Source organism: Carcharhinus amblyrhynchos, chromosome 24 (assembly GCF_965287045.1).
Source record: "Carcharhinus amblyrhynchos chromosome 24, sCarAmb.v2.hapA, whole genome shotgun sequence".
Taxonomy (NCBI): domain Eukaryota; kingdom Metazoa; phylum Chordata; class Chondrichthyes; order Carcharhiniformes; family Carcharhinidae; genus Carcharhinus; species Carcharhinus amblyrhynchos.
In genome coordinates this window covers 33022539-33044969 of record NC_137347.1, presented here as the reverse complement: position 1 = coordinate 33044969, position 22431 = coordinate 33022539, and the positions used below count along the sequence as shown (strand labels likewise).

Here is a 22431-nt window from a genome sequence, read left to right as displayed (position 1 = left end):
AATGTATTAGTCAGTGATTCCACTCAAATAAATTCCTAATCTTGGCATCTGGAATTATCTAGGGGTGATAAGGCATCCCTGCATAAGAAGAAAGGATATTTACAGTAAGCGCTACATAAATCTAATTCAAAAAGGTTTCTTATAGAGTAGCACTGACACGTATTATGCCTTTTTCAGATAAAGGAATCACCTGGCATGATGAAACAAAAAGGGTTACAGAAAGTTGTTAAACTATAGCATGCACATTTTTGGGTTCTCTCTGCTTATGGCAGAACCCAACTACAAAGGCAATAAAATATTACAGGTTTTAAAACAGCCATAACTAAATATAATATTTTTAAAGCTAATTATTCCACCAAATTAAGCATTCCCAAAAATTAAACTAGTATGCATCTTATTTACTGCTTTTTATATTTACCCCAGTTTTCCCTTGACCATTGATTAATATATCTGTGTACCAGGAAGGAAAGTTAGGATTCTTATATATATATTTGAACAACGTGAAATAAACACTGATTCAAAATGTAAACTTCAGCTCTATTGATATCATTGTATAGTTACAGAAGAGTATTTACAGTTTTCATCTGAATTACTAAAAGTTGTGGATGTTTTACATATAAAAGTGAAACTTTTGAAGATTATTTATACTTCATTTCCATTTCGCTGCTGAAGCCATGTCTCAATTTTTACCAGTAACACCCTGAAAACTATGTTGAGAAGTGCAAATGCTCGACTTTGGTCAACATTCTGACCTCTATAAATACCTTTCACCAAAGAAGCACCCAACCTCACCATAACAACTGCTTAGAGAAAGATGTGTTGAACCAGGAACTCACATGGAGGGACAAAAGAATAAACCCACATCTTACCACTTTTCACCTATTACACTACATCTCTGGTTAACAAAGTGTGTCAAAGTGGTTTACATTTAGGACAACGTTTTACAGCATTATACTGCTTCATTACCCAAGGAGGAAATCTCATTTTATGCCTGCAAACTTCAAAAGTAAATACCTGGTACACACTCATATAAGTTACCAGTTAATTGCCATGCAAACAAAATTTATTTGGTAGTCAACACAATTTATTTCCCAAAAAAACCTCAAATCAATCGCTTTAATGTTAATATTTTGCATTTTGATTCCATGAGCTATATGAAACAGGTCTGCCCAGTCCCCTGCTACACCATTCCCTCTGGTCTCTGAAAGTCAGCAGAACAAACCAGCTCATTTTGCTGAGCCCTCCATTAGTGAATGCTGTGTTAGTCTGTGAAAAGCTTCACTGATTGAAATTTGTGAACAACAATTCTTCCTCATTCCAACTTTCCTAAGCACTATTCAATACATTTACTATAAGGATAACGGATGAACCTCACTGTGGATTGAAAATGATCAATTTAGTACTTTCCCTTCCTCCCATGAAAGTTTTCATAGGTCAGAGGAAAGCAAGGTCAATAAAATGACATGGGAAGTTTTACATTTAAAAAACACAGAAACAGCAGGTTTCGTGCAGTCACACATGATGGGGGGGCCTAATCCACCTCAGTTTTATCAGTTATAATTGGATTCTGTTAATGTTTGAGCATTGTCGTTCCCATTGTTCATAAATATGTCCTAAGTCATTTCACACAGAAAGAATTATGCTGATAGGACTTCAGGGTAACATTTCCACTGCCACTAATATGATGCAAATACATAAAATAGCTTGAATCTGAATACTGCAACTGCAAATACATTGCATTTTCACCCTTTTCATATGGCTAGAGCACACTGTCAACCTTGAATAAATGTCTACTTCATTTTAAATAGTTGCCTTTTCCAGTAGATATCTGATTTTACAGAACTTGTACCTGGATTAAGCAGCCATCTAGTAATCTGACTACAACCATTAATACAGTCATACAAACATTTTAGCAATGCAAAAAAAAAACAAACTCATATAAACAACTGCAGTTTAAAATTTAAGGGCATTTTTCACCCCCTGAAATTATCAGTTTTTTTAAAAATCTCAATTTAGGTAGTTTAAAGGAACCAGTTGAATAAATTTCAGTAGATATTTTGCATCAGTAGAGTTAGTGCTCTACACACTATTTTATCAGATGAAAGCAAAATCCTAACGCAGCTCTTCCAAGAAAGGACTCTGGTTTCAGCTTCCAAATTTCTCTCAGGGGTATAATTTCAACGTCTGTAATAATTAGCAGTCCTGTACTTTATAGTTTTTTAAAGAAAACATTTGAAGTGTAATTTGCCAGGCTTTCTGAAAATTCTGAAGTAATATGTAGTGTTTATGAAATATTTTATTTTATATGTACTTTCAAAGCCAATGAAAGCTACATTGCTATGTTAAATGATAATACACAGCCATTTCACAAAAGCACCATCAATGGACGATGTAACCTCTTTTGTGCTTCATTGCTTGCTATTTTTAGCAAGTGGTCCTTTAAAGGCATGTGCTGGCAGAAGAGCTGATTCAACATTACACTCGCCACATGGTCGGAGCCAATCTCCTTTCCTGGGGTTTAGCTAAAATAAAATCTCAATGGACAAGACACTATTTAAGTTACTGATTTGGAAACAGGAACACTGACATTTCTTTAGACAATTTATTCAATTCAAGAAAATATAGCTCACATTAAAACAAGGCACATAACTAGCCTTTAATTCAGGCACTTTCAAAGTTTATCACACTACACTCTCTGAAAAAAATGTACATCTGACATTTAAGAGTCAGGTGACCTTAAAAGGAAACATTTAATCCCAAATTCTAAACATTCAAAGTTCTGTGTGTTTTTTTTCTAAAGCAATCAACAGAATTGAACTTTGGTAGTCAATAATCTTAATTAATTGAAAAAAAAACTGGCCAGTAATTTTTTTCTTCAAACTACGAATGAAATTTTGAACAGTGTATTTAAACCTAGTGAGTTACGACAGGAACATTTAAAAAAATGCATGTTTCTAGCAGCAATTGCAATATGCTGTTTAAAGTTGCATTCAACTTGTGGAATACAGTATTCAAACAGCTGCATAAGCAAGTTGAGTTTAACAAAAGTGGCAGGGAAAGTTGTTGCCTTTTTTTGAAAGCTTAATTTCTGATATTCGAATTACTTAATCTTTCTGACAATTCTGTTGTTTCCTGTAACATTCTGCATTTCCAGCACTTTATCTTCCTTCTCCTTATTTGTGCTAGTTTTGTGTATAGTCCACTCTGAAGAATTGAACTATGCTTTCATACTCTGAAAAGTTTCGACGCCAATCTACATCATAGCTAATGGTCCACCTTTGTTTTACTGTGGATATATATCAGCTTGTCATTGATCTAAAGAGATCAATTAGTGCACAGCAGGCCAACAGATCTTAACTTTGCTTTCTAGTACAAATTCATAACCAACAGAAAATGATGATTTTTGTTCACTAAATAATAATTTGAGAAGTGTTCAGATACCCAGAGAGTCATTGAGCAGACCTGTAGAAATTGGTGTTTCTGACAGCAATTATAACCCATTTAAAACGTGAATCCCGTGATTTATATGATAAAATTTAGTTTGAATTTATGCCCTCTGTAATGCTGCAGGAAGTTAAAACTGATGGTTATGTGTCCTTAACGTGTACATATAAAATAGCTTTTAAGTAGAGTGAATACACTTCAAATCCAACTGTGTACAAAAATCAACCTGTTGTGAAATGAATGTGGAGCTCAAATGACTTACATACGCGTTATACCAAGTCTTAACCTTTTGTAACTCACAACAACCCAACAGCTACTTCATCTGATACCTTTAAAAATCATTGTCACTAGGATTTTGTAGTGTAATGGTGACTTTAATTTTTTCACTGCAAGCATGCCAATTGTGAAAATACCCAGAAATTATAGTATTGTGATGCAAAGTGGTGTTGTCTGGAAAAAGGACTTGAACTACCACCCTACTGTAAAGTATTGGTTTGTTACAGATGGTGACTGCAATAGATTAATTTGAAGAAATGAATTAAAATCATATACAAGCATACTGATATATGAATATTAATTTTCACCATGAAGCATATTAGCATCAATATGCTAACAAGCCTAGTGACAACTAATAGAAGTAAGTGGTGTGCTCAACCCTGCTATGATTATTTTGTGAAGGCAGCACACTTCTAAAAAGAATTTGACAGAAAGGGGATAGAAACAGATTTCATAATGGAAGACTTTGCCTAAATCAAGTGACAAGAAAAGTCACTAGTACAGGGGAGGAAAGAATTAGTGACACTAGAAAGTTGTATGCCGAGCACATTAGAAAACTGCTTCATATTTCATTATGGATAACGTGTAAATGCTCGAGTTGTTCCTTACCATGCGTGTAGGTTGCTGGTAGCTGAACATTTATTTCTGAATTAGATAAAGGAGGATTCCGATTGGCTGAGAACTGTGGTTAAGCCCACGATAGTTGCACAGTTTCGCTCAGCATCAGAACCTTTCATTGTTTTGTGTTAGAGCTGGTGCTGTGATGTCAGGAGGATCACAGAACAACAACTGAAAAAGATTTTTTAAAAATTTTAACAGACATTAAAACAAAGTGAAACTAATAATCTAAGTGCAACAATGAGATCAAAAGGTATAATTATCCATCCTTCAGCACACAAGTTACTGTTATATGCATTCTAACTTGTGCCAGGACATATACTAGTGTGCTGAAGTTTGCACTACCGAACAAGAGGGTGTACATTATCTGCTGCTACCCTATTGTTAACTGGATTTAAAAGTCACTAGAATACTGCAAAACATCTTACCGTACAAAGATTACAAGTGGATAGAGGCCAATTCCCCCGACAACTCAATTACATTAGGGGCCAAAGTAGCATATGAAATGGCTGAACACCGCATTTTCTAAAGTGAAGAGGAATATCTTCCGCTGATAATTTCCCATCATTGTTGCAAATACACAAAACTTGACCCAACAATCAGAGAAAGGGAAAGAGTATATTTACTCTGTGCAGAAACTAAGTAATGCCAGATTAGATTGGATGAACTAGTTCAAGACAACAGATAGGAAACAAAAATAATTTCAAGTACAAAATCAGAGTGTAAATTATGAGAAACAAATGTTACAGCACGAGTGCACACAACCAAAGAGCAAAATATTCCCTCATCATTTAGTGGGTAAATGGATAACCTGATAGAGCAATGAATCATACATCAAGGAAAATCCAGTGTTCAATGGCTTGCTAGGTTCTCTGCTCTCAATCCTGGGATACAATCCGCTTCAGCACTATGAGGCTTGGGGATGAGGAAAAGCACTGCCCAACAAGCTTACAGTAACAGGTGTACACTATATCATACAAAGGAGACCGATCCTACAAACGCATCTGCACTAGATTTCACTAAACTTTGAATACTGAAGGCATGTTCTTATTAAAATTCAAGATTAATGTCAATATGCACAAAACTCCAACCCAATTTTAAAGTACCATGGTGGTGAATGGCCAAAAAGCCATTCTTCATATGCAAATCTCAACAGCAACTGCTAGTTGACTTTTAGATCAGACATGTTCTCTTCAGAAGTGATTTGTAAGACCAAAATCTAGTACAGGATACTGGCTGTTTTCTTTTCTTCCCCAAGCCCAGGGGCATGGAGGTCAATTCTACTGTCTTCCAAAATCGTAGCTGCAATTAGCAATAAAAGTTTTGTAGTTGGTTCAAAGTCCAGAAACAGATCAGATACTTCATCTATCCATTGATGGATAGAGCAGCAAGGTGGCACAAAACTGCTGCCTCACAGCGCCAGGTACCCGAGTTCAATTCCTGGCTTGGATCACTGTCTGTGTGGACTCTACACATTCTTCTCGTGTCCGCGTGGGTTTCCTCCAGGTGCTCCGGTTTCCTCCCACAATCCGAAAGATTTACCGGTCAGGTGCACTAGCCATGCTAAATTCTCCCTCAGTGTATCCAAACAGGCACCGGAGCGTGGCGAATAGGGGATTTTCACAGTAACTTTATCACAGTATTAATGTAAGCCTACTTGTGACGCCAATAAATAAAACTTAAAACTGAGGGAATGCTCTACAGCTTTTCTTCCACAAGGCCAATTGGTGTGCCACATTTTTTTTGTGCATGCCTAAAATGCATTTTACCTACAATTCAATTCACCGTGTGTTCATGTTCCTGCCTGCAACTTCTTTAGAGCATCTATTTAAAAAAAAGTCATGTGCCAATTCAAGGCAAACCGTGACATTGACAAATGTGAAATCATTATTGATTTTCACACGTGTGAAACTGCATGTTTACAAATGGAGATTCCCCCAAGGTCATGATATTTCTGTCTCTTCAGAATTCTTAACCTTTCTATTTACTAGCCCATTATTTCAGAAATTAAGACATGGAATCTCCTAGATAGAAATGTTTGGTGCATGCCATGATTTTTAAGGCATCAAGTCGACAGAATAGAATCATTCCTTGTGCTTGCCAGCCTAGTTATTGCTATTTTAGTAATTATGAGACATGACTGCCTTTGAAAGTTGCCTCCACTCTCCAAATCTAGGTGGAGGTGGGCTTGGTGGAAGCTGTCATTCAGCTGGCTGAGTTTCAGGCTCCTGATTCATTCTCCAACTTCAGGAGGCAAGCTGTCATTCCCCAATTCTGGATGGAGATGGAATTGATGGAAGCTGTTATTCCCCAACACTGGAAGGAGGCAGATTTGGTGGAAACTGTCATTCCCTAACCCTGGAAGGAAGCGGGTTTGATGGAAGCTGTCATTCCCCAACACTGGGGGTAGGCAGATTTGGTGGAAGCTATCATTCCCCAACACTGGGAGTAGGCCAGTTTGATGGAAGCTAACATTCCCCAACACTGGAAGGAGGTGGGTTTGATAGAAGCTGTCATTCCCCAACCCTGGGATAAGTTGAAGCTGTCATTCCTCAACCCCAAGAGGGAGGTTGGTTTAGTCATTCCAACCGTTAGAAGGTGGTGGGTTTGGTGGAAACTATCATTGCCCAACTCCAAGAAGAAACGGTGGAAGCTGTCATTGCTCAACTCCAGTAGTTGAATCTGTCATTCCCCAGCCCTGCAAGGGAGATGGGTTTGATCATTCTCAACCTGGAAGGAGGCGGGTTTGATGGAAACTGTCAGTCCCCAACCCTGGGAGGGAAGTTGGTTTAGTCATTCCCAACCATGGCAGGAGATGGGTTTGGTGAAAACTAACATTGCCCAACTCCACTGTTTGGTGGAAGCTGTCATTCCCCAACTCCAGGGGAAGTTGAAACTGTCATTCCCTAACCCTGGGAGGGAGATGGGTTTAATCGCTCGCAACCCTGGAAGGTGGTGGATTTGATGGAAGCTGTCATTCCCCAACTCCAGGGGCAGAAGTTGAAACTGTCATTCCCCAACCCTGGGAGGGAGATGGGTTTTATCATTCTCAACCCTGGAAGGTGGTGGGTGTGATGGAAGTTGTGATTCCCCAACTCCAGAGGGGAGAAGTTGAAGCTGTCATTCCCCAAGCCTGGGAGGGAGATGGGTTTGATCATTCTCAACCCTGGAAAGTGGTGGGTTTGGTGGAAGCGTCATTCCCCAACTCCAGGGGGAGAAATTGAAGCTGTGATTCCCCAACCCTGGGAGGGAGGTGGGTTGGATCGTTCGCAACCCTGGAAGGTGGTGGGTTTGGTGGAAGCTGTGATTCCCCAGCACTTGGGTGGGTGGGAGGGAGGGGCGCGGTGGAGGAGCTGTGTTTCAGGCTGGGCCTGGACGGGAGGAGGGGGGCTGGGGCGGGGGGAGCGATTTTTTTAAAAAAGGAAAGTGTTGGCCTCACCGTCTGCGGGCTGCTGGAAGTTGACATAGGCGTATCCGAGTGACCTCCTGGTGATCATGTCCCTGCAAACCCTGATGGAGAGCACAGGCCCGGCCGGGCTGAATTTCTCGTACAGCATCGCCTCGGTCACATCTGGGTGCAGGTCGCCGACATAGAGCGAGGCCATGGGGTAGCTGGCGCCGGTTTGATTCATCCTCAGCGAGAGTCCGGACAAAAAACAGCAACTTTAAAAAAAAAAGAAAACGGTAAAAAAGACAGAGGGAGAGAGAGAGAGAGAGGATTTAAAACAGAGGGAGAAAAAAAAAACCCGCCGGTCGAGGAACTTTCCAGAAATGCTCGAGCCGGCTGTAAAATCTCTTCTCTCCTTAGGCCTGAGGCAGGACTCTTAATTTGAATAAAAACCGCTTCGAACGCTTCAGTTTCCAGAAACTTCGGACCGATTCCAGACAATAAATCCCACAGCGTGGCGGCTTGGCTTTATTTTTCCTTTTTTTTTAATTTAACTGGATTTTTCCCCCCTCCTCTCTTCAAAACTTAAGTTCCGCCGATTTTTATTTGGGTTTTTTTTTTGTTTTGTTTTTTGTAAAGTTTTTTTTGTTTTTTTTATAATTTTTTTTCAAGTATGAGTGTGTGCAGCCGCTGGAGCTTTTGCACACTCACACATGTGGCTGGCAGACGGGAGGGAGAGGGAATGGAGGAGAGGCTTTTTATAGCGGGCACAAACTGTCCCGTCATTTCCTGCAGCATGAGAGAGAGAGAGAGAGAGAGAGAGACCAAAAAAAACCCAAGAGAACAAGAGGGAGGGAGAGAGAGAAAGAGAGAGAGAAACCATCAAAGTCAGCTACAGTCTCTGCCCTCTGCAGGCTCAACTGCTCCAAGCTTCTGTCCCCCTCCCAGCTGCTAACAATTTACTATTTTTCAAAACAGTTCTCCTCATAAAGTCATAGAAATCCTACAGTGCAGAAAGAGGCCATTTGGCCCATCAAGTCTGCACCAACCACAATCCCACCCATTCCCTCTCCCCCCCCCCCCCCCCCCCCGTATATCTTCTACATATTTACCCGCTAATCCCTCTAGCCAACACATCTCAGGACACCAAGGGGTAATTTTAGCATGGCCAATCAACCTAACCTGCACATCTTTGGACCGTGGGAGGAAATCGGAGCATCCCGGAGGAAACCCACGCAGATATGAGGAGAATGTGCAAACTCCACACCGACAGTGACCCAAGTGGGGAATCGAATCCAAATCCCTGGAGCTGTGAAGCAGCAGCGCTAACCACTGTGCTACTGTGCTGTCCCTTCAGCACCCCCATTGTCCATGCCGAACTAAATTTTCCTAAATTGAACCAATCCCATTGGCCTGAGTTTGGCCTGTATCCCTCTAAACCTTTCCCATCCATGTGCCCATCTAAATGTCTTTTCAAATGCTATGATGTGTTGATAAAAGTAAAGTTTCTTTAAAAGTCACAAGTCAAGCTTACATTAACACTGCAATGAAATTTACAGTGAAATTCCCCTAGTTGCCACACTCTGGTGCCTGTTTAGGTCAACACCACATCTTTCAGATTGTGAGAGGAAACTGGAGGAAATGCATGCAGACATGGGGAGAACATGCAAACACCACACAGACAGTGACCGAAGGCAGGAACTGAACGCAGGTCCCTGGTGCCGTGAGGCAATAGTGCTAACCACTATACCACCATGCTGCCCTGGCATTGGATACCAGCATTGGACTAGCATGGGCACACTAAGAAGTCTTACGATACCAGGTTAAAGTCGAACAGGTTTATTTGGAATCATAAGCTTTGGCAGCACTGCTACTTCATCAGCTCACCTGATGAAGAAGTAGCACTCCTAAAGCTCGTGATCCAAATAAACCTGTTGTTTTCAAATATTGTTGTTGTACCTGCTTCAACCATCTCCTCTGGCAGTTCATTCAATTCATCCAGGTCTTTCTTTTCAGATTCATTCATGGGGATGTGGGCATCGCAGGCTGGGTCAGCATTGATTTCAGTTCTCTTCCTTAGTGCCACACTAAGGCACTTATTTCCAAAAACAGCTCACCTCATATTCATCTAGGTCTTTCTTTTCATATTCATTCATGGGATAAAGAATAAAAAACAAGAACAAAGAAATTACAGCACAGAAACAGGCCCTTCAGCCCTCCAAGTGTGCACCAACCATGCTGCCCGACTTAACTAAAACCCCCCACCCTTCTGGGGGCCATATCCCTCTATTTCCATCCTATTCATGTACTTGTCAAGATGCCCCTTAAAAGTCACTATCATATCCGCTTCCATTACCTCCCCCGGAGTTCCAGGCATCCACTACTCTCTGTAAAAAATCTGTCTTGAGCGTCTCCTTTAAACCTTGCCCCTTGCACCTTAAACCTATGCCCCTTAGTAATTGACTCTTCCACCCTGGAAGAAAGTTTCTGACTGTCCACTCTGTCCATGCCTCTCATAATCTTGTAGACTTCTATCAGGTCTCCCCTCAACCCCCATCACTCCATTGAGAACAAACCAAGTTTCTCCAACCTCTCCTCATAATTAATGCTCTCCATACCAGGCAACATCCTGGTAAATCTTTTCTGTATCCTCTCCAAAGCCTGTACATCCTTCTGGTAGTGTGGCAACCAGAATTGAACACTATATTCTAAGTGCAGCCTGACTAAGGTTCTATAAAGCTGCAACATGACTTGCCAATTTTTAAACTCAATGAAGGCAAGCATACTGTATGCCTTCTTGACTACCTTCTCCAACTGCATTGCCGCTTTCAGTGACCTGTGTACCTGTACACCCAGATCCTTTTGCCTGTCAATACTCTTAAGGGTTCTGCCATTTGCTGTATATTTCCTATCTGTATTAGACCTTCCAAAATGCATTACCTCACATTTGTCCGGATTAAATTCCATCTGCCATCTCTCCGCCCAAGTCTCCAACTGATCTATATCCTGCTGTGTCCTCTGATAGTCCTCATCGCTATCCACAAATCCACCAACCTTTGTGTCGTCTGCAAACTTACTAATCAATCCAGTTACATTTTCCTCCAAATCATTTATATATATTACAAACAGCAAAGGTCCCAGCACTGATCCCTGAGGGAACACCACTTGTCACAGCCCTCCATTCAGAAACACACCCTTCCACTGATGCCCTCTGACTTCTTTGACTGAGCCAGTTTTGTATCCAACTTGCTAGTTCACCTCTGATCCCATGCGACTTCACCTTCTGCATTAGTCTGCCATGAGGGACCTTGACAAAGGCCTTACTGAAGCCCATGTAGACAATATCCACTGCCTTACTTTCATCAATCATCTTCGTCACTTCCTCGAAAAACTTGATTAAGTTCGTGAGACACGACCACCCCTTCACAAAACTGTGTTGCATCTCACTAATACATCCACTTATTTCCAAGTGGGAAGAAATCCTGTCTTGAAGAATCCTGTCCAATAATTTCCCTACCACTGATGTGAGGCTCACCAGCCTGCAATTACCTGGATTATTCTTGCTACCCTTCTTAAACAAAGGAATAACGTTGACTATTCTCCAATCCTCTGGGACCTCCCCTGTAAGAAGTCTCACAACACCAGTTCAAAGTTCAACAGGTTTATTCGGTAGCAAACGCCACTAGCTTTCGGAGTGCTGCTCCTTCGTCAGGTGACGACCATGACGAAGGAGCAGTGCTCCGAAAGCTACTGGTATTTGCTACCAAATAAACCTGTTGGACTTTAACCTGGTGTTGTGAGACTTCTTACTGTGTTTACCCCAGTCCAATGCCGGCACCTCCATATCATGACCAATGCACTTAACCAGTACATCTTTTGAACTGTGGGAGGAAACTGGAGCACACAGAGGAAATGCACCCAGACACAGGGGAGAACATGCAGAATCCGCACAATCAGTGACCCAAGCAAAGAATTGAACTCGGTCCTTGGCACTATAAGGCAGCAGTGCTAACCACTGTGCCACCATGCCACCGTGCTGCCCCTCACCAACCTCACAGGCTGGGCTGGCATTGATTTCAATTCTCTTCCCACACCTAGTGCCACATTAAGGCATCTGTTTCCAAAAACAGCCCTCCTCATATTCATCTAGGTCTTTTCAAATTCATACATGGGGTTGTGAGCATCACAGGTTGGCCAGCATTGATTCCAATTCTCTTCCCACACATTAGTGCCACCCTAAGGCATCTGTTTCCATAGCTAGTAATTCCTATCAGCTCTGACAAAGGGTCACCCAGACTCAAAATGTTGGCTTTATTCTCTTTCCACAAATGTTGTCAGACCTGTTGAGTTTTTCCAGCATTTTCTGTTTTTGTTTCAGATTCCAGCATTCGCAGTTTTTCTGCAGTAATTCCCAGAAGCAGCTTGCCAAGGTCTATAGCCGGGGCGGGATTTTTATAGCTTGAGGGGGGTTGCCACTCCGCATCAAGCATAGCTGACCAGGAGTCTCTCCTGCTGTTGCCACCAACCATTGGTGTGTTGGGCCAAATGGCCTACTCCTGCTTCTATTTTTTATGTTTGTATAGGAGAAATTTCTTCACCCTAAGAGTGATGAATTTGTGGAATTCATTACTACAGAAAGTAGCTGAGGCCAAAACATTGTGTGATTTCGAGAAGAAATATATATATATAGCTGGTGGGCTAAAGGTTTACGGGGAAAGGCGGGATCAGAATGTTGAATTTGATGATCAGCCATGATCAAAATGAATGGTGGAGCAGGCTTAAAGGCACCTTTCTTTTGGCCATCAGGTCCTGAGGTGGGACCTCAACCCAGAGCTTCTCACTCACAGACAGGGACTCTTAACCACTGTGCCATAAAACCTTCAGTATTGATTAGACATCCCGAATTGCTCTTGAGCTGAGTGGCTTGCTTGGCCATTTCAGAGGACATTGTCGTGGATCTGAAGTCACATGTAGGCCAGGCCAGATAAGTATGGCAAATTTCCTTCACCTCAAGGTCATTTGTGAAACAAATGGATTTTACGACAATCAATGGTGGTTGAATGGTTACTCCCTAAAGGTTGGCCGCACAGGGCTTACGGTTGCCAACACTTCAGAATTGGCCTGAGGTCTCCAGGAATTGAGGATCAATTTCCAGATGGAATACAATATAGGGAAGTGTGAAGTAATTCATTTTGGTTGTAGGGATTAAAAAAAATCGTTTTTGAAAGGTGAGAAACTTGTAAGTGTTGATGCTCGGTGAGTAGGGTTGACAGCCCTCCAGGATTGCAGATCAATCTCCAGGATACTGCTGTGTGCAATCCAGGAGAAAAGATTGGTTTCTTTTGTAATTTTCTTTGAACGTTTCTCTTTACCAGCTATAAAAAAAAATCAAAAGGCTATTTGGCTGACAGTCAAGCTACATCCAATTGAGCAAGACCCTTTCTACTTGCCAATTGGCACAGGAACGGAGTACGTCACGAGGACTAAGGAGTGGGAGGGAGGGGGGAGGGGGTGGTGGCGAGTGATAAAGTCTCCAGGAATAAACTTAATCACAGTTGGCAACCCTATACAAGGGGTATAACGGACCAGAAAATTGGGTTCTGCCAGATTTTCACCTGTAGTGGTTGTAAAAGATAGGCTGCAGGCCTAGGAAGTTCAAACAAACAAACAGCTTTATTGCAAGGATGTTAACACTATGGGCTGCTAAGATAGACTGCTCCATTATCTATGTATCAATGCTGTCACATGATTGGTCTCTTAAAGTGCCCCTGTTCCACTGCAAAGCTACAAGTGAGGAAACACTAGAAATAATGTGAATACACAGCGCTTTCCTCCCCTTTAAATCAAAGCTTCCTGACACCAGTGACAGAATAACGTCAATAAAGTAAATGGCCTCCCATACAAGAGTTGGTAAAACCATTTTATTCCAAAAGTGATTCCTAGGGCTTCTTTCTCTGTCTGTGCATAATTGATTTCTGTTTTATTCAAGTCCCTGATGCGAAAGCTACCTGCTTCTTTTCACTCGTGGGCATTTTATGGGAAAGCAGTGGCCCTGCTTCATAAGGTGATGCGTCACATGCCAGTTGCAAGGGTAAATTCGGATCAAAGTGTGTCAGGACTTCTGAAGTTAGTAATGCCTCTATGAAGGCTTTCTCACATTGATCCACCCACTCCCATTTTCTGTTTTGACACAGTAAATTGTGTAAGTGTTTAAGAATAGTAGCCAAATTAGGGACAAATCTTCCATAGTAATTTATTAAACCCTAAAAAGATTGAGGTTGATTGACATTTTGAGATGCAAGTGCCTACAGTAATGACGACTTGTTCAAGCCCTTTACGTCTATGACACGATCCACATATTCGATTAAAGATTGGAAAAATTCACCTTTTCCTTCCCGGACTCTTAAACCATAATCTTCTAATCTCTGGAGTGTGGCACTGGGAAACTGTTATTCCTCATTCTTTCCAGTAATGAAGATATCATCCGAGGAACACTGGACTCCTTCTAATCTGTCTAAAATTTGATCCAGTGCAACAATGCCGGGGTGGATGTGATGCCAAATGGAAGTCTTATATCGGAATAACCCTTTGTATGTCATGGCTGTCATTATTGTTGTCAATCTAGTTCCACATTCATCTGAAGATATGCTTGACTGAAATCAATTTTATGGAAGTGTTGGCCTCCAGCCAACACAGAAAATAAATAATCAATCAGAGGCAGAGGGCACTGCTCTGCACAGAGCACAGGATTGATAGTGACTTTAAGCTTGCCACACATGCATCCAAATCCATATTTCTTCATCATGGGTACAATTGGCATGGCCTAATCACTCACATTAATGGGTTCGAGGACTCCTATTTTGACCAACTGCTCTAGCTCTGCCTCCAACTTGGATTTGGTGGCATATGGCACTGACCTAGCCTTTAGCATCTTGCCTGACTTTTGTTCTTAATCTTTAACTTAACCGAGATATGCTTCATGCTTCCCATTGAAGACCATAACATGTTTCTTCAAGAGCTTCGATTGATTTCCTTCATGAGATTTACCTTGACCCAATTTAGTCTGATCTTTTCCAGCCAGTGCTGGATAGTTTTCTTTAATGATGTGTAAGGACAAGTCCATTCAAGTGCACAGTTACATCAATATATCCTCTCAAAGGAACCACTTCTCCAGTATAGGTTTGTAACACTATCTTCGGGTTTCAAGACAACGTGTCAAAGCTTTTCTTGGTAAACGGTTCCTGGTACCAACAAAATTGTGTTCCAGTGTCCACCTCTATTTTTACTAGCTGTCTGTCCATAAAAGAGTGACCCAATACAGTTTGTAGCACCAGCAGTAGTCAGTATGTTTGATGACAGTTCATATTGATTATGACTCGAGTCCTTTTTTGCACCCTTTTTATTCTGCATGGATAACTTTTCCCGGCATCTGTTTTCCACTTGATGCATTCATTCGATACTTCTTGCAATTCTGATCTGAAACTTATTTCCTTTTCCAACAAGCGCATTCAATGTTGTTCTTGAATAGCCTCGCTCCTTGAGCCACAAATTAATCTAACTCTAACGTTGTTCAAGACACCCAAGTTCATAGTTTTCAGCTAGTCTCTCCAAGGTGTGTGATCACAAACTGTGCAATCAATTCACCTTCTTGTTGGTTATAATTATGGAACCAAAACCTTTTGGCGATGACTAAAGACTTTGGGGAATAGTGGCCCTAAATATTTCCACCATTTGATTGTAGGTTTTTGAGCGTGGCTTTTCTGGCTGTCGCAGACTTGTTAGGAGGTTAAATGCTCCCTCCCAATGCCCCCACTATGCTCAGGAAAGTTGGATTATTTCTGCTGCTACTTTGTTTGCTTTGACAAGATAATCAAATCCCTCTGTATGAGCTCCATTGTTCTATATTCTCATCAAACAATCCCAAGGTGCCAAAAAACCTCACTACTTTTACAATGGAAAGGGCCTTAGTGAGCTTGATGTGCCACAAATTTTCAGCTACCTTGCTTCCTTACTCCCCAAAACAAGGTAAACCTGAGCTCAGCCTGTTTCCTTTTAAGTTTTGCCACTCTACATTGTTGCAAGGTACTTGTTATTCATGGTGCTTCTGGTACTGTTACAGATCTTTTCGGGCAGAGCATGTGGCAAGCTTCTTTCCAAAGTTGTTTTCTCCAGGATCTTTGATTATTTTTCAGTTCCTCTGGTGGCTGTGATCGTTGATTGGCACCCCTCCATCACCAGCTTTCACGTCACCACGATTTCAAATATTTATTCTTCTGTCCCATGTCTACAATGCTGTCAGACTTTTTCCACTTCATTTTTCTTTTGGACTGGCTGCAAATGTGGTCCGACCACCTCATTGCCAGTTTTCTATGTGGTGGTTTTAAAAGATAGGCTTCAGGCCTCGAAGAGCTTTATTGAATGGACTACAGGCTACTAAGATGGACTGTCTAATTGCCTGTGCAAACAGCCAATGATGTCATCAGTGGTCACATGATTGGTCTCAGTGTGCCCCTGTTCCACTGCTGGTGAGGAAACACTAGAAACAGCATGAATACACAATACCCCCCATCTCAATGCTGTGGTCATGTCAGTGGGAGGAGATAATAGAATCATATGATCCTACAGTGCAAAAGGAGGCCATTTGGCTCATCGAGCCTGCACTGACCACAATCCTACCCAGGCCCTCTCCCCATAACTCCAGCTAGTCCCCTGACACTAAGGGGCAATTTAGCATGGCCAATCCACCTAACTTGCACACCTTTGGAATGTAGGAGAAAACTGGAGCATCAGGAGGAAAACCCATGCAGACATGAAGAAATGTGCAAATTCCACACAGACAGTGACCCAAGCTGGTGTTGTGAGGCAGCAGTGCTAACCATTGATGCCCTTTCGGGAAGGAAATCTGCCTTCCTTATCTGATCTGGCCTACATGTGACTCCAGAGCCACAGCATTGTGGTTGACTCTCAACTGCCTTCCAAGGGCAATTAGGGATGGGCATTAAATGCTGGCCAGCAATGCCATGTCCCACCGAATGAAATAAAAAAAAATTAGATCAGATGACCAAAATCTTGGTCAAAGAGGTAGATTTTAATTAGTGCCTGAAAGAAAGAAAGTTAGAGAGTCAGGGAGATATAAGAAGGGAATTCCAGAGCTTGGGGTCAAGTAAATGAAGGCACAGCTACCAATGGTAGAGGGATTAAAATCAGGGATGCAGCAGAGAATTAGATGAGTGCAGATATCTCAGGGGTTGTGTGCCAGTCCCACAGCCCCTGAGATATCCGCACTCCTCTAATCCTCTAATATATAGAGGGATTTGAAAACAAGAAATACAATTTTAAAATCAAGGTGCTGCTTGATCAGGAGCTAATGTAGGCCAGGAAGCTCAGGGCTGGTAAGGGAACGAGACAAGACATGAGCAGCAGAGATTTGTATAACATCACATTTATAAAGTATAGAATATGGGAACCAGATCAAAGTGCATTGGAATAGTTGAGATTAGGGGTAAAAAAGACATGAAGGAAGTTTCAGTAGCAGGTAAACAGACAGAGGCAACATGGGCAGTGGTACTGAGATGGAGATAAGTGATCCTAATGTTAACATAAATAAGGTTGGAATTTCAACTCAGGATCAAATAAGACACCAAGCTTGCGAAAGACTGGCTTAATCTCAGGCTGTTGTCAGGGAAACGGACAAAGTCATTAACTAGGGAATGGAGACTAAAAACAATGGCTTTGGTTTTCCCTCTATTTAATTGGAGGGAATTTCAGCTCATCCAGTACTGGATATCGGCTAAGTAGTCAGATAATTTATCTAGAAGTTTAATTTTATTTATTAGTAGACTTACTTGTGACAATAATACTTAACACTGTAATGAATTTACTGTGAAAATCCTCTAGTCTCCACCCTCAGTCATCTGTTCAGGTACACTGAGGGAGAATTTAGCATGGCCAATACACCTAACCAACATGTCTTTCCGACTGTGGGAGGAAACCGGAGCACCTGGAGGAAGCCCGCACGGATACGGGGAGAATGTGCAAACTCCTCACAGACAGTAACCCAAGCCAAGAATTGAATCCAGGTCCCTGGCGCTGTGAGGCAGCAGTGCTAACCATTGTGATAATGGAATTGAGTAGGCAATGGTGAGGTAGAGTTAGGTATTATTAACATACATGTGCAAACTAAAACTGTGTTTTTGGATGGTGTTTCCAAGGGGGTAGCATGTGGATGAGAAATAGTAGGAGGCCAAGGATAAATCCTTGAAGGCACCAGAGGTGGAAGTTAGAAGGAAAGCCATGCAAGTGATTCTCTTGTTATAGTTATAAGAATGGAACCAGGTCAGAGCAATCCTATCCAGCTGGACAACAGTGCAGAGCTGTTTGGAGGACAATGCTGTGTTGAACCTTATCAGGTAGAGAGGAATGAGGAAGGAAAGTTTATTATTGTCATGGTCACATTGGTTGTAACTTGACACTTTGTTAAGAGCTGTTTTAGTACAGAGACAGGGGTGGAAAATTGATTGAAGGAAATTCAAAAATGGAGTTCTGGAATACCAAAGAAAGATAGACTTGCATTATTCTAGTGTTTTTTTCACAATACAAAGTGCCTTTACATTCAATTAAATATTTTTGGACCGTGGTCACTGTTATGGGAAATGCAGTAGCCCACTTGCTTTCAGCAAACTCCCAACCAAGAAAACCAGTGTATGTTGTTACTAGGAATGGACCATCAGCTTGCAAGTCATTTAGGAGTACTGAATTATGCAGGTAAGTATTTTTAATTCTGAACTATTTTTCCTATGGATAGAGTTCCTGCTGGGTAGGGTTTTCTATGGATAGGCTTCCTCACTCTTTCATGAGCCTTTTGTGCCAGTAGCCCTTCAATAGTTGTCTCAACTCCCTTTCCTAAAGCTAATACTTTTACCAATTCTTTAAGAATTCTTTAAGCTGGTGTTCAAAAAGAAAAGACATCCTATGACGCAATGCAAGGCAGATCAGGCACAATAAGTAATATAAACATAAAATGCTGGAAAAGTTCAAAAAATCTGTCAGCGTCTATGGGGAGAAACAGTCGGTGTTTCAATGCTGATTTTGAAATAAAAACAGAAGGTGCTGGAAAAACATAGTAGTCATAATGGATTTGAAATTTTGATTCTTTCTGTCTTCACAGATGCTACCAGACCTGCAGAATTTTTCCTATTTTTATCTCCAGAATCCACAGCAACTTACTTTAACTTTTGGCCCAATAAGGGTTCTCTACACTCATATCAGTACCAAACATTCATACATCCCGAGATCTCACTTAGCAGTACTTGTGACTGTTGCACTTCCCAAAGGAACATGAGCCAGCCAACTACTGATGGCATCCTGCCATATGTGAATGGATAGTTCTTCAAAAGCACCCAATTGGAACTTGCCAAGTTTCAAGTGGCACTGCATAAAAATGACATGTCAGGGTGATTGCCTAATTGGCCACACCTCCTAAAATGCCGCCAATCATTTTCCTGAGTTGCTACTTGCAAAAGATTATGTGGACCTATCATCTCAGGGTCTGGGTCAGCAGACAAACAGATACAAAGCTATGCCAACTGCTGTAAAAATACTTGTACCAGCCATACAGCAAAGATCTGGTGTACAAACATTCAGAGATTTTAATGATTAGCTGTGTTCTGAAACGTGACCAAACCTGATAGCTGATCTATGATATGTACTCTGGAAGGCACAGACAACCTTCCTGCCAATAAACCAGCATTACTTTGCCTTTAACAACCAACAGATGGTAGCACACAAGCTGTTTTGTCACTTGTCTGCAAATGACTGTTTTTCACTTCCTTTCTGTATGATACTTCTGAATGTCTGCTCCTTTTAGCTATGGTAAATGTAGATGATGGGTTGAAATACCCTCTAAAGTATTCTGACAGCTTTCTGAACTTTTGCCTCTCTATTGTGAGACTCTTCTTTAAGTGTATTCAACCATTTTAATTTCATATACATTTAATTTTCATCTGCATCAATAAACCTTCTTTTGAAGGTAAATGGGATGCTGCACCTGTTGCTGTCGATAATCATGAAAATCAGTGTATACTTGCAATACAGCAGCATGGTGGCACAGCTGCCTTACAGCGCCAGGGACCTGGGTTCGAGTCCCAGCTTGGGTCACTGTCTGTGTGGAGTCAGCATGTTCTCCCCGTGTCTGCATGGGTTTCCTCCAGCTGCTCCAGTTTCCTCCCACAGTCCGAAAAATGTGCTGGTCAGGTGGATTGCCCATGCTAAATTCGCCCTCAGTGTACACGAACAGGTGCTGGGGTGTAGTGACTAGGAGATTTTCACAGTAACTTCATTACAGTGTAAACCTACTTGTGACTAATAAATAAACTTTTAAAAAACTTTTTTCAAATTGAGAGCTATTGGCAGGTAACCTTTCAAATGGGATTTTCAGAAATTCTTAATCACTTAGAATTGACTTTGACCTGAAAATAAAATTAATCTCTATGGTGTTTATCCATCAAACATTTCAACAAAGCTACATGCAGCTGTCAATTATACAAATACTTATCAATCAGAACGAACAGTCAGGAACCTCTGGGATTTCATGTTGCGTACAAAGTTACAGTATTGAGATAGATTCCTCCAACATGATGTTAACCTGAGTATTCAAGAAAACAAAGGTGGTGTTTCAATGAACAACATGGATTCAATTCTTATTCCAAGTTACCTAAACTTACCAGTGGTGTAGTAATCAAAATGTGATAATGGGCTTCAGTAACCTTGGTTTTGAGAAATGGCTTAAGAAAACAGCTAGGATTCTCGTAGCAGTGATCTCACGATTCCCTTGCTAAAAGAGGCACATGAGTAAATTTATTCCAGGCACAGGATTGTACTTGTGTGTGATGCAACCCCACTCAATATACAAATTGATTCATACTCTTATGGCTGCATAGACTATTGGGTACAGTGCCAGATAATATCCCAGCATTTCAATTTGTCTCCTCTGTCCGGAATATTCAACCCAAGTCATTACTTACTACTTTTCTTCCTTCCTCAAAATGGTTTCTTCCATCTTTCTGTTGGCTAACACTTTCAGGAGAAAGGGCAAGGAAGGTTAGAAAAAAAGTGGGGGTTAGGTATTGGAAGATGCATAGAAACTTACATGGAAAATGGAAGCTGGTGAAGGCCTTTCAGCTCTTTGAGCCTGCTCCGCCATTCATTTTGATTGTGGCTGATCATCAAATTCAGTATCCTGATCCCATCTTCCTTCGGTCCCTTTAGCCTCAGGAGTTATATCTAATTCCTTCTTGAAATCATACAATGTTTTGGCCTCAATAACTTTCTGTGGACGTGAATTTTGCACATACACCACGCTCTGGGTGAAGAAATTTCTCCTCATCTCAGTCCTAAAAAGTTTACTCCTTATCCTCAAGCAATGACCCCCCCCTGCCCCCCACCATTGAGAATGTTCTTTCTGAAAGTATCCTGTCAGAATTTTAACTTTCTATGAGATACCTTCACTTTACCAAATGCCAATTGTGATGTTAGTGTACCTTTAAGAAAGTTTATTTAAAAACATCATGTCTGCAGCTCTCACAGTTTCAGTGATGTCATTGTTGCCAGTTTGACTGCAAGTGACTTTTTATTGCTACTTAAGTGGTAAATGGGGTTGTTTGTGTTTACTGTGAAATTAGTTTTATGATCCTGCATTATCATGTGTCTTTGGACAGTTTTTTTTCATTTTCAGTTTGGAGCTGCAGTTTTGAGTTTTTAGTTTTATAAGGGACAGCAAGCTAAAGTGTATTTTCCCTCTCTCCCTGTTGTTTTTGTTTGGAAATACTCTTGTTTTCCTGAAGGGTGAAAATCTACTATTGCTGGAGCTGGACCAGAGTCTCTCTTGTGTTTTGGGAAGCTGCCTTGTCTTCAAAGTGTTTGGAGTGAATCCAGAGAACTTCAGACTTCAACCAAAGGACTCAATATCCGTTATCACATGATCTGATTTGATTTATGGCACTGCTCCAATGGTTACTGGTATTCAACATGGGGGTGGGGATTTAGTGGGGTTCTGGTTTAATTCGATCTGACTTATCACACGTATTAGTATACAGTGAAAAGTATTGTTTTTTGCATGCTATACAAAGCATAGCATACACATGGAAGAAAATGAGAGTGCAGAATGTAGTGTTACAGTCATAGCTAAGGTGTATAGAAAGATCAACTTAATGCGAGGTAGGTCCATTCGAAAGTCTGATAGCAGCAGGGAAGAAGCTGTTCTTGAGTTGATTGGCATGTGACCTCAGACTTTTGTATCTTTTCCTGACGGCAGAAAGAATGTCCACAGGGTGTGGAGTTATTGATCATGGTAGCTGCTTTTCCAAGGCATTTCGAAGTCAGTAGACTTTGCTGTATTGAATCTGCTTAAATGGCTTTGTCTATGGCAAGGGTTTTGGTTTGATTGGAACACATTAGATATTTTTGTTAAGGGTTATACATTATAATGGTTGTTTTGTTTCTTGTTTGTAATTGATAAAAGTTCTTGCTAATTTTCTTACTACAAATATTGACTATATTCTTAAATAAACTTTGTTTGAGAAAAGCTCCCCAGTGGGTCATTTGAATCATACACGAAGGGAAGCCTATCATGCTTATCCTAGTCAAATTCAAGGTGCAAAACTTATGACCCAGGCAGGCTCCATTAAACACTTGAGTTTCTGAGCTGA

General features: G+C 41.2%; 1 protein-coding gene across 2 annotated transcripts in view; it reads right to left on the bottom strand.

Moving 5' to 3' along the window:
* LOC145358030 (polyadenylate-binding protein 4-like) overlaps positions 1–8474 on the bottom strand; it is a 44622-nt gene extending 36148 nt beyond the window's left edge. The window contains exon 1 of one of the 2 annotated variants that reach the window (XM_080211736.1): positions 7778–8474. In XM_080211736.1, the coding sequence (XP_080067862.1) occupies positions 7778–7970 (193 nt within the window). In that variant the 5' untranslated portion in view covers positions 7971–8474. Of the gene's footprint in view, positions 1–4329; positions 4482–7777 lie in introns of those variants that run through there. The other variant, XM_080211737.1, reaches the window with a different exon arrangement.
* Between the last annotated feature and the right edge of the window lie 13957 nt (positions 8475–22431).